Source organism: Ictalurus furcatus, chromosome 21 (genome assembly GCF_023375685.1).
Source record: "Ictalurus furcatus strain D&B chromosome 21, Billie_1.0, whole genome shotgun sequence".
NCBI lineage: Eukaryota > Metazoa > Chordata > Actinopteri > Siluriformes > Ictaluridae > Ictalurus > Ictalurus furcatus.
Window position 1 is genome coordinate 11,647,920 of NC_071275.1, and position 12,055 is coordinate 11,659,974.

The 12,055-nt window shown below is 40.9% G+C and overlaps 1 protein-coding gene across 8 annotated transcripts; it reads left to right on the plus strand.

Annotated features, from left to right (window-relative positions):
- The first annotated feature begins 568 nt into the window (after nucleotides 1-568).
- hnrnpa1a (heterogeneous nuclear ribonucleoprotein A1a) lies at nucleotides 569-9,693 on the plus strand. 8 transcript variants are annotated; one of them, XM_053653176.1, is made up of 13 exons: nucleotides 569-678; nucleotides 1,557-1,673; nucleotides 1,965-2,111; nucleotides 2,489-2,699; nucleotides 2,822-2,914; nucleotides 2,990-3,061; nucleotides 3,136-3,195; nucleotides 3,297-3,455; nucleotides 3,685-3,816; nucleotides 3,991-4,059; nucleotides 5,565-8,160; nucleotides 8,730-8,827; nucleotides 9,582-9,693. In XM_053653176.1, exons 1-10 carry the CDS (start codon nucleotides 667-669, stop codon nucleotides 4,050-4,052), a joined length of 1,065 nt encoding a protein of 354 aa, XP_053509151.1. In that variant the 5' UTR covers nucleotides 569-666; the 3' UTR covers nucleotides 4,053-4,059; nucleotides 5,565-8,160; nucleotides 8,730-8,827; nucleotides 9,582-9,693. The 8 variants fall into 8 exon arrangements, with proteins under 8 accessions (XP_053509151.1, XP_053509152.1, XP_053509155.1 ...); XM_053653177.1 differs by having other exon boundaries at nucleotides 5,565-8,146; XM_053653180.1 differs by having other exon boundaries at nucleotides 8,079-8,160.
- The last annotated feature ends 2,362 nt before the right edge of the window (nucleotides 9,694-12,055 follow it).

The window sequence follows — 12,055 nt, forward strand, 5'->3', positions numbered from 1 at the left end:
TAAAGCAAGAGATCATGTGAAGTTGTGCGTTATCGTGAAATGGCGATCACTCCATTTCTGCTTCGGCTCTTTCCTGCGACCAAATCACAGCTTTGGTGTTATTCGTGATTAACACACTCCCTCACGCGTTCTGTTGCACGATTTCAAATCATTTAACACTGTAACTGGTTTGGGTTTCTGTAGGAGGAAGATTAAACCTGCTGATAGCTACTATCAAATAAACAAATTTATTTATTTGTCAAAAGGGTCTAATGGGTGAAGATTAGACAGAATGGCGTACAAAAAAAAAAGCCAACAAAGGAAAGTCATTGGGAACATGTTTAGATTATTTTTTTAATCATATAAATGGACAGATTGTGTGTTTGTACAACTGATTTTTTTCTTAATTGCAATAATTTACATTTGTAACATTTCAGTTATACTGTATATGTAAATGTATTTTTTAAAATTCAAAATCCGTTCGCTGACGCCATTTGCGTGCGAGAACACGAAACTAACCAATCGCCGTCGAGCAGCGTCGGTAACGTCATGACGCACGACTTGAGCTCGATCCAATTACAAACACGCTTGAGGGGCAGCGTCCCGTGCGTCATGATGTATTTCATCGTCTTCGTGAGGCGCATTCGGTGAAGGTTTGTGAATCTTGAGTAGTACCGAGTCGCCGCCATGTCTAAAGAGGTAACGTTAAAAACATTTATTTAGAAAAATAAAGAATTTTTAATCATATTATATATAATTCTTTTCCTATAATGCATTGTTTTTTGTATTTCACAGATAATTTTGCTAATTGCTTCCGTTTAATGCTTGCAAAAAAAAGTCTGCATCATAGTTAGCTTGCGGGCTGTTATTGTTTTTATTGGCTAACTAGCTGTTTATATTTGAAACGGCTGCATTATACATACGCATATATTATGTTTTCATAATTGTAATATAATTCGCTTAAAATGTATGCAAAGTTCTCTGGCGTGCACGAGATAGAAACCTTTTGTCCTTGGTTGAATCCCAAATGGCTCCGTATTGATTGGGTAGTGCACTATCTAGGGTACAGAGCTAGTTTAGGTCAAGCCCTACGTAGTGCACTAATATAGGGAGAATGGAATTGATTGAGATTGAGCCGTTGTCTTTTGCTTTGTTATACGTTATTTAAAGTAAATATTCAGCCTTGATGGGGCATGTCCTCCATGTAACCGCAAGAGATAGATTATGTCATTCCATAACATTGTCTTTGACTGGGATTAAGGTTTATTTTCGATTTTATGAATGGATGCAGTTAGAATTGGTGAGGGTTTTTTTCCACTCAGGGGTGTGGGCGTGTAGGCCTGGGATGGAATATCAGATCCTGGCTCCATTGAATTTAAATAGAAATGCACTTCCGGTTTTTAATCCCATTCATTTTCTATATAAACTACTCACTTGGTGTTCGTGGAAAAGTAACGTGTTAAGGATGATACCTGAGGGTTTGTTGCATGCGTTTCTTACATTCATGCATGTTAATTAAATACACAGATTCTGATCCCTTTTGTCCCTTTTTTCTCCCCCACTGCTTTTCTTTCAAGACGCCTCGCGAGCCCGAGCAGATGCGAAAGCTCTTCATCGGGGGTCTGAGCTTCGAGACAACAGATGAGAGCCTCCGGGCGCATTTCGAACAATGGGGAGCCCTGACAGACTGTGTGGTGAGTGTGAACAATCCCCTGGGCTTTTATTTATCCGGAAGACGCTTCAGGACATGCTGTTATGGGAAAGTAATCAGCGATGAGGTGGTGTGTTTCCGCTAACAGCGTGTCCCATAGTGTCATATTCCTCACAGCAGTCAGAATCCAGCAGTGCTGTGGACAGATAGTATGAGAACACTTTGTTAGAGATTGATTAATTAATTAATTAATTAATTAATTGATTGATTGATTGATTAATTAATTAATTAATTAATTAATTAATTAATTAATTAATTTTATCATCATCTTCAGGTGATGAGGGATCCTAACACTAAGAGGTCGAGGGGGTTCGGCTTCGTGACCTACAGCTCGGTGAACGAAGTCGATGCGGCGATGGACGCTCGGCCTCACAAAGTGGATGGGAGAGCCGTCGAGCCCAAAAGAGCCGTCTCACGAGAGGTAGGCCCGTTTAATTACTATGTATAATAAAAAGAATAAATAGTCTGTGGTTAGGAAATGCAGCCACACAGAAATTGACTGATGGTTTTAATGATTATATTATTATACTAAGCATAATTCTACTACCACTAATACTTCTAGATACATAAGGCTTCATAGTTCCTGTAAATAATTTTATATTTTATTATTGTTGCTCATGTTATGTCCATACTTGATCCTTTTTCTTTTTCCTTTGAACCTCTTTAACCGCCATCTTAATTTCCTTCAGAATCACTCAGAGCTGCAGTTTATGTACCATACAATTCAGGACTTCTTCTTCTTCTTCTTCTTATTCCCAAAGGTACTTAATGTTTGCATTATGATGATTTTGTTTTAAGGACTCAAGCAGGCCGGGCGCTCATTCCACGGTGAAGAAGATCTTCGTCGGAGGAATTAAAGAGGACACAGACGAGGAGCACCTGCGCGACTACTTCATCCAGTTCGGCAAAATCGAGGAAGTGAACATCATGACCGAGAAGAACAGCGACAAGAGGAGGGGCTTCGCCTTCGTTACGTTCGACGACCACGACTCCGTGGACAGGATAGTCAGTGAGTGTGTCTCGGTTTTGGAACACAAATAACTGAAATGGGGTAAGGAGAGGGTTGTTCTGGTCTGTGTAGATGAACAGTATTTTGGTTCACGTTAATGTTCCTTCCTTCCCTTCTTCCAGTTCAGAAGTATCACACAGTGAACGGTCACAACTGTGAAGTCAGGAAAGCACTTTCCAGAGAAGAGATGAACAGAGTTTCCATGAACAACAGAGGTAAGAGAGAGGGAGTTCATGTTAAAATAAGAGAAGCGTTTAACAAACGATAGGATAAACGACTCTGTGCCGCAGGTGGCCGTGGCGGCGGTGGAGGAAACTTTGGCGGTCGGGGAGGCGGCGGCGGAGGAGGAGGTGGATACGGAGGTGAGGGTTTAAAATAGCTGGAAGTCATGAGTGTGTAAATCACCGTGGGGTTTTAAACATCGTCCTGACTGCAGGTGGATACGGAGGAGGTGGACGTGGTGGATACGGGGACGGAGACGGATACGGAGGAAACGGTGTGAAAACAGCAAGCGCTCACGTGGGATTGTGCATAACATATCATTTAACATAGATTTGTTTGTGTAATAAAGCAGGAAATTTGCATCCGTTGTACCAGGTGGCTATGGTGGAGGCGGTCCTGGTTACGGTGGTAACCGCGGGTACGGAGGAGGAGGAGGCAGTGGCTACGGCAACCAGGGTGGCGGCAGCGGTGGATACGGCGGCGGAGGATACGACAACTACAACGGTGGTGGAGGCGGAGGGAACTATGGAGGAGGTCTGTTCAGTTTTTAGTTTTCAATACGAATACAATCGGTGTCAAAGAAATAAGGTTGGTGGCAGTAAAGCTGATTTCAGATAATGTGCTGAAAATGTAGCTTTTATCTTTAAAATGTTAGTTTGGGACTGATAAATTCTCACTGTATGCTGCGTTAAGGCAAGAACGAACGTCATCTGCGCTTCCGGGAGCTTTGAGAGGTTTAAAATGGTGTTTAAAACTCTTGCAGGAAACTTCGGAGGCGGCGGCGGCGACTACAACGACTTCGGCAACTATAACAATCAGTCGTCGTCTAATTACGGCCCGATGAAGGGTGGAAACTACGGCGGCGGAGGCAGGAGCGGCGGTGGTCCGTATGGTGGTGAGGATTCCAGTTATATATTCATCTCAAATGTTTTTCACACTGACTGCTGTGTTTATTTAACGTGTTCATTTAAGACGCCGTACCTCATGGCAAAAGAGACGAGCTACAAGCGAATTTGTTTTGAATGAACTGCAGTACTGTCATGACAAACTGATCGATTTCCTTTCGTAGGCGGTTATGGCGGTGGTTCTGGAGGTAGTTACGGAGGTGGATCTGGAGGAAGGAGGTTCTAAGTATTAGGTAAGAGCCAGTCGTGTGCACTTCAGCGCCGCGCGTCTCAATCTCACCACCAGAACCAGGCTCCATGTCTTAGATCCCATCACTTTAATAAGAACCATCAGTTGAACTATGCTGACCCGTAACTTGTGTGAGTGAATGAGTGAGTGAAGTGGACCATAATAAAATACTGAAGGGTTCAGCAGCAAACCTTCAACTCTCATGTTAGCAAGCGGCGGATCAGAGGTTTATAAGACGTGTGCTAATTAGGTGAATCCAAACAATTCGTACGTAGTGATATACATGGTTTTTTTTTGTTGTTGTTTTTCCCCCCCCGGAAAGTTTCCGATATAGACCTGCCAACGTTTTACAACATTTTGTGAAAGAATTCAGCAGTTTAATATCAGAGCTGCAACTTGTCACTAAAATGCTCATCGTCTCTTTTCCTTCTCAATAATGTAGGCAACTGAGAAAGGATCGACAGGTGTGCTCTTAGCCCCGTCCCCTTTCCCCATCTCCTTTTCGTAACGTTTTTACCACGGCCGTGTCTTTCTCCGTCCTCCTCAGACCAATGTCTCTGCGGTTTTTCCTCCAAACTCGGTGCTCATTTGATCATTTTTAGGCTCGATGCATGTGGATGTGAATTTCTGCGCAGATCTCCCCTCGCCTCGGGGGGCAGGGTGGTGTAATACATGCCAGACCACTGCTGCTTGCCGCATTTAGTCTCCTAGAGCGCGTATAAGTGACGCGTCGGATATTAAACAGTCGGCAAACGTGAAGAGACCGCTTTAGAAGATGCGTGCGAGCGTATACACGCTACCTGGTAGGAGAGGGAAAGAAAGTAAAATCATTAAGAAAGGCGAGATCAGGCAGGCTGATTAAAGGAGCGTGATCATCGAATACTCGTGCATCACTGAGGAGCCGTAGGTGGGGAAAATGTGATGCTGATAAACGAATCCAATCTGAACAAGGCTTTTGCGTTCTTATAGCTTTGTTAGTGTATAGCTAACATCAGGGGACTAGATATATTCTGTACTGCGCTGTAGATTTTCAGGTGAAACAGGAAGAAAATGGGATCAAATATGAATACGCTCATAACAAAATATCAAATCTAAGCCTTTAAAAGTCAGTAATGGCTGAACGAATGGTTTGTAGGAAGTGTTCATCTCCTGCGCTGGTTTAAACAGTCCAAACTGCTGAAAGATGTCTGCCGTGTGGAAATAGTCCACAATTTGTGAAACCGAAAACGTTCGAGTAGTTCGAGTCTTTATCTCTCCTCCGGTTCGGCAGGTCTAATAAGGTGAAAGAAGCCGAAGAGCCCAAAGTCCGATCTCATCCGAGTTTGGAAATCTTTCCCTCTCTAAATCCCTCTCTGGTTGCATTTCTCCCCACCGTCCCTCTGCAGCGTAGCTGAAACTCTGAAGGTTTGCTTCTGTGTAGCTCTTGATTTAAAAGTAAAGAAAAAAAGCAAAGGAAAGCAGAAAGGTGCCGTGTGTAACTGAATGTATTATGTTCATATTGTCCAACAGGCCACAGTACTTAGGAGAGGAGAGCCAGAGAGAGGATGATGAGGATGACAGGGAAAGGAGAGAAATGAAGGAAGCAGGTTTTACACACCTAGAATCTGCCCAACGATATTAACATCTGCCACACGCCAGGAAACGTGTATGATAGAGGAGGAAGAGAAAAATCATGTCCGGGGGCGGGGTGGGGGTCATGTGAGGTCAACGTTGTTGGGGTTTTTTTTTTTGTTTTTTTTTTCGTTTAGTTTTGTTTTAAATTCTAAAGTATTTTTGATCCTGGACGATGATATTTTATTGTTGGCTCTTTAGCGTAACATTGATGTCTGTGAAGTGTAAATCATTCCATTGAGCTTTTAGGCAGGTTCTCCTATATATATATTTTTTGGCTATATTTTCTTTTCCTTATTTCTTTTACTATTTGCTAACTTTTAGGGTTTTTTTTTATGTAATTCACCATCAATCAAGATGAAATAAATCGCTCTTGAGTTTTTTGTTTTTTAATTTAACTCTGTATTCCTCAATGTTTTTACTTCATCTCGGTATTTTGCTCGTTCCTGAAAACAAACAGTACAACGTCACGTTCAGTGGATTTATACATAACCATTTAAAGTAAATTACAACTATGGGGAGGGCACAAAATATTAACAATTCAAACTAAATAAAAATTCAATAATATACTAATCATAGCCTTTCAGCCCTGAAAATGGTTTATTTTCCTATAACGGCATGTTCCTAAGTATTTTATTCCTCTTACACCTCAACAATTTGCCAGCAAGTACAATTTTTATTTATATATTTAAAGGACATTATACTTTTTATCCGTTTATAGTTACGTTTGTGATGTTGGTGAAATTAGTTAGTTCCTGTTGTCACTTGCGTTATAGCAGCTATAAACAGTTGTTCCATTACCAGTCTCTCTCTCTCTCTCTCTCTCTCTCTCTCTCTCTCTCTCTGTGTGTGTGTGTGTGTGTGTGTGTGTGTGTGTGATGAAGTTGGCATGTTAGAGAAACCGTAAAGAAGTGTAAACTCCTCTGTCCTGAAAACTTGGTTACAGCTTTACCTCTGACTGTTACAAAGCGCTGACACTGTAGACTACTTCTTGACACGTTACATAAACATCTCCTTACAGACCAAAGCTGACACGTGGGTTTTTTAAAATTAATTAATTATTATTTTTTTTAAAGTTAATCTGGCGCGTCCACTGTACACGAGCGGTTACTATAGAAACAAAACGTACCGGAATGAGCGCGTTAATATAAACCCGTGATTTGCAGCTGCACTCCTGTCAGAGCTGCATCTATAAAAGTTTCGACTGCAAGCACTGTCAAATTCTCGATTCTGGATTTTCAGAAGGTGTTGATTCATTTCTCGGGAACATGACAAGCTGCGTCTCTTATTATTGTTATTTTTATTAACTTGGAGAGAGAATAAAGAGAGGGGTGGTGAGGGAACGACTATAGCTGCTATAACATAAGCGAGAACAGGAACTCGCTTGATCTGCTGACGTTCCACGACATTAAATGTAAGTGTAAATGGATAAAAAGTAGCTCATGGCAAAATGCTGTTGTCAGGCCATGTCATACCACCTCATTGCTGGTTATTTTCAAAACAGCACCCCTGCCCCTGTTTACTGTAGTATTTCTAAAATTAAATCTAAGTGATTAAAGGAGGCCTTACTTGCGTTTCGATTAAAAAAAAATTTCTAGAACAAACTATCTGAACTATTTTCTATGTTAAGCAACGACAGCATGTCAGACCACGCCCACATCTCGTTCATTTGAACATCGTTTTCAAGATGACCTTGAAATGCGTAATAATACCACAGCCTAAACAGCGCGTTGCTCTGCAGTGGTACTGTAGTACTCGGAGTGGACTAGTCACTCGGGGTCGAGTAACTTGATGCCGAGACGTCGTAGCTCGTTTCTCGAACCAGCACTTTTGAGGACCTTTAGCTACACGGATTTTTGCCAGCTGGAGGCAGAATGTGGCGATCAGATCTATCCAATGAGGTGCCAGCTGAAGGAGCCAGCCAATCAGAAAAAGCCTAGCCAATCAGAAGAGAGAAGGAAAATCTGTCCTCTGGAAGAGAAGCTATAGCTGAAGGGAGTCTCCAGCTCAGAGAGAGATGGAGCGAGACAAGCGACAGTCTTATTGAGGAAAAGCTTATTTCTCATGTAAGACTAGCGAGAGTGAGGTATTAAACATGCAGGACTGGTAGGTAAGAGGCACACGTGTTCTTTTCATCTGTATTTAATGCATTTATTGTTTAAAAAGAAGTGTTGTTTTTGTTGTTGTTTTTGTCCGAAACCAAAGGTTTAACAGCAGATTTAATGTCTGGTGAAATGTTTCTGTAGTTCACTGGTGGTGCATGAGACACCAAAGACTTAAACACTACAACTTCTCATCTTAAACTGTGTTTTGTCTTGTCTTAAGTTTTTGTTTTTTGTTTTTTTTTTTTTTTCCTCTGTGATTTTATTTATAATTTTTCCCCCCCTGAGTCATGCGTTTCTTGTGTAACAGATGACTGAACCAGAGGATGGATTTCTTTCTTCTGTGTGGAGCTTTTCCAGCGCAGAGAGCTGATGAATGTTTCCCTGAGAAGGTTGGTTTTTACTTTAACCCATCGTCATTGCTCCTGATTTTGTAGTCGTATTTTAAATTGCAAAATGTTTAGTGTTTTTATTTTTTGTTTTGTTTTGTTGCATCTGAGGTTTATCATTGGTGGAGAATTTTGGTTTATTGCTTACCGAGTTAAGATGCTTAATATTTCGTTAATGAACATATAGTTATGATGAATCACAATGTATACAAATATTGAACAGAAATGTTAGTTGTGTACACTGTGGAAGGAGGAAGCAACTTGTGATCTGTGCAAAACAACACTTTATTTATTTATTTAGTAATTATCCTGAGTAAACACTAATGCTATTTTGTACCACGTTACTTTTGGAGTTTCACGCCCCTTGGAGCAGCTGTATTGTGTTCATTAGGTTTTGTTGATGCTTGAATAAAGCCACAAATTCAATAAAAATGTATTAATTTACTTCCTGTATAGTTTCAATAAATGTGATGCATGTCCAAATTGTAAATGCCAAACAAGTCTCACACGAGTAACTGCCTAGCCCCAAGTGGACCTCTCTTTACTCATGTTTTGTTTTTTTTGTTTTTGAGTAATTCTGAGAGATCCCAGGTTCTGAGAGTCGGGATCGTTGGTCAGGAATTCCGGCATAAGCACAATCACTCACAGAAGGATCTCCTAAAACATTTCAGTAAGAGTTACAAGTAAAAACCCTTTTTGTTTTATTTTTCTTTTAAGTAGCTTTTCGATTGAACACAGAACTGTGATCAAAGGCTACTGGACCTTGTGTATATACTACATAGCTAAAAGTATATGCACCCCCTGACCATCACACCCATGCGTGCTTGTTCAACATCTCATTCCAGATTTGCTGTTATAATGCACTCCACTCTTCTGGGAAGGCTTTCCACTAGATTTTGGGGCGTTGTTGTGGGGATTTGTGATCATTCAGCTATAAGAGCGTTAGTGAGGTTGGTGAGGAAGTCAGGCGCTGATGTTGGGATGTAGAGGAGGTCTGGCGTGCAGTCGGTGTTGTTCATCACAGAGGTGTTCAGTGGGGTTGAGGTCAGGACTCTGTTCAGGACACTCGAGATCTTCCACCTTCTTCCAACCTTCACACACCATGTCTTCATGGAGCTCGCTTTGTGCATTTTGTGTCATGCTGGAACAGTGTTTGAGCCTCTACGTTCCAGTGAAGGGAAATTCTATACAGGGGCGTTCTATATGATCGTTTGGAGGAGAACCACGTGGGTCTGATGGTCAGGTGTCCACATGGCCATATAGTGTAGGTCTAAAAAGCTGATTTTAACACACAGGTTCCGGAAGTTGTGGCTTTCTCAACAAGGACCGTTTAAGATTTTGGAGAAACTCCTTGAATATTTTCTTGATTTTTGGACTTTTTTATTTAGGCGATATAACCTCTGACCTGATCTTTCTCTTTTCAGGGTGTTTCAGGTTGAGGAGCAAAATGGCGGCGGCTGCTGCTGCATGAAGTTTTACATTTTTTTTTAATGGATTTTTATGTCAATTTTTACAATAAAATTTTAAAGAAAGTGACTTTTTGTTCTCTCTCTTCTATATTACTACCAACATATTTTTGAGGTACCGAACCAGATTATACTGTAGAGCTCTATTATTCTGGTGCATCGTCCAAGTACCGAGTAATGTCTGATAACCAGATAATATTAAAATAAACTTTTTCTCTCTCTCTCTCTTTTTTTTTTTTTTTTTTTTAACTCTGGTTGTTTCATTTATTACATGAAGGAGATATCGAGGTTTTTGTGCCACACTGGGCCTCTCTGGTCCGATCTTCATTTTATAACCTGATTATCTCAGACAGAATGAATGTCTATAAATGTTAGAAATCCGGATTAAATCTTAAACATGGTGAGAAATGTTTCTTCCTCCTCTGTTCTTAACTTCTTTTATTTGTCTGATGCTTCTGAAGACTTACGCTCTCCATAAAACCGAAGATCGCGTGGTTTTATCTGAAATCCATCAGACTCGATCCTGACTGCTGTGATGAAGGAGGACGGTTGAGCTTCTGTCGGATTTCGAGTTAACATTGCTTTACACGGATTACAGCAGGAGATGTGTGCAAGTGAAATGGCATGGGTTTTATGTGTAATGCAGGATTGATGGGAGGTTGCGTGTTATTTTTGTTTTAAGTGACATAATGTTTCTGTATGCAAACTGCGAAGTGATGAATGAATTTCTGACACAACTGTAAGAGATAAAGAAGAAATAAAAAGGCACAGTTAGTTGACTAAAATGCAGGGTGTAGTTTTAAAAAAAATAAACTTCCATCCGTTGTCACTTATCACCTCCTAATTCCCCATGAAGCTACTTTAAAGTGAGTTCTATCTTTATAGATGACTGAAGTAATAAAGTTAGTAGGTTCAGTGATGTAAACCCATTTTGTACGAAGGTCCGAGACATCAGACCAGCTGAACATGTCCAGTGTTTTGCATCTCTCCATACGTGGCTGCTTCATTCGAGGGTGTAGAGAGGAAACTGGACCAAGCAGCTTCATGACTGCATCCACCTGGTCATCTTGTTCTCAAGTCAAATGATGTATTTATGCACATTTTAGTTATTTAGCAGATACTCTTCTCCAGGGCAATTTGCAGAACAGTTTGAAGGCGCAGAGATGCGATGCAAAGCACTTTCTATAATCTGCTTATGAAAGCCTAAACAAAAACTATGGTTTGAACAAATTCTACAGTGGGCGAAGTCCTGAAAAAAACCCAATCTTAAAAAACAAAAAGCTGTCAAGGCAGAGAATAAAGACGCTTTCACACCAAGCACGAAACGATTGATCACCTTCAGCTAATTCACACCTGCCCCATAGGTGGTGCTGACTGAGGATGTATTTTACGCCTACACACTAGGTGGTGCAACCCACTGTTCAGCTGATTGGCCTATTGCCTTTCACCACTGAGAAGAAGAATCACTTAAATGTTGGCGTAGAGCATCACAACACAAACTGTTCAGAAGCACAGAAACTAACTTTTCTTATTTGATGTGGATTTTACACAGGAAGGCTTTTAGTTTTATAGAGATCCGGGTGTAGATTTGGATCCCTGGTGAACAATTCAGAAGAGACCGTGACGAAAAAAGGGAAGCCGTTCTCTTCCGAGTGACACCAGATATTGGAAATGAGTGTGTTTATTATGAGCAGATCGTGAATAAGAGTCCTGGGATGAGCAACACGGCAGTCTTTATGATGACAGCAGCAGCAGCTCTACAGAATCCACGTGACATTGAGTACCGAAGCATGAGCGAGACTAAGAATAAAACTGAGATTAGCTTTTTTGGGGAAGTGTAAATCTTTAGTGTATCCATGTAATACCAGTTACAGGTGAGTCACAGCATGAGTAGACGTATAGCTCGGCTGAGAGAGAACACGTCGTTATCCTTGTGTCCTCTGAGAGTTTTTCTTCATCCCTGTCACCTCTGACTTGCTCATTAGGGAATAAAATCTACATCCAGACTTCTGTAAACCTGCTTTGTGATGATGCGCTTTACAAAGTTTGCCGAAACTCTATAGCCACTATGTTGTCTGTTTTGATTTAACTTTGAAGATGGCATGTGTGAATCCAGACTCGGACTGTTCCTCAGCCTCAGCTACATCGCTCCAGTTCATCACTGATCTCGACTAGAGAGGTGTGGGGACTGTTTTGTAAAATCCTGATCACATACTTTTTATTTTTCTTTGTACCTGACCATTATATATTCTAACAAATGTAGTTGGTAATGTTTCCCAAAATAGAAACAAACTAGTAGCTGAACTTAAACCTCAGGGACCCTAACCAGGCAGTTAGTAAAGATGCCCTGTGAACCTTACTAAAGCTTTCTAAAATTAATAACCTGGATAGTGCACCTCCTATTTGTACTTGTCTCTATTTAAAACACCATA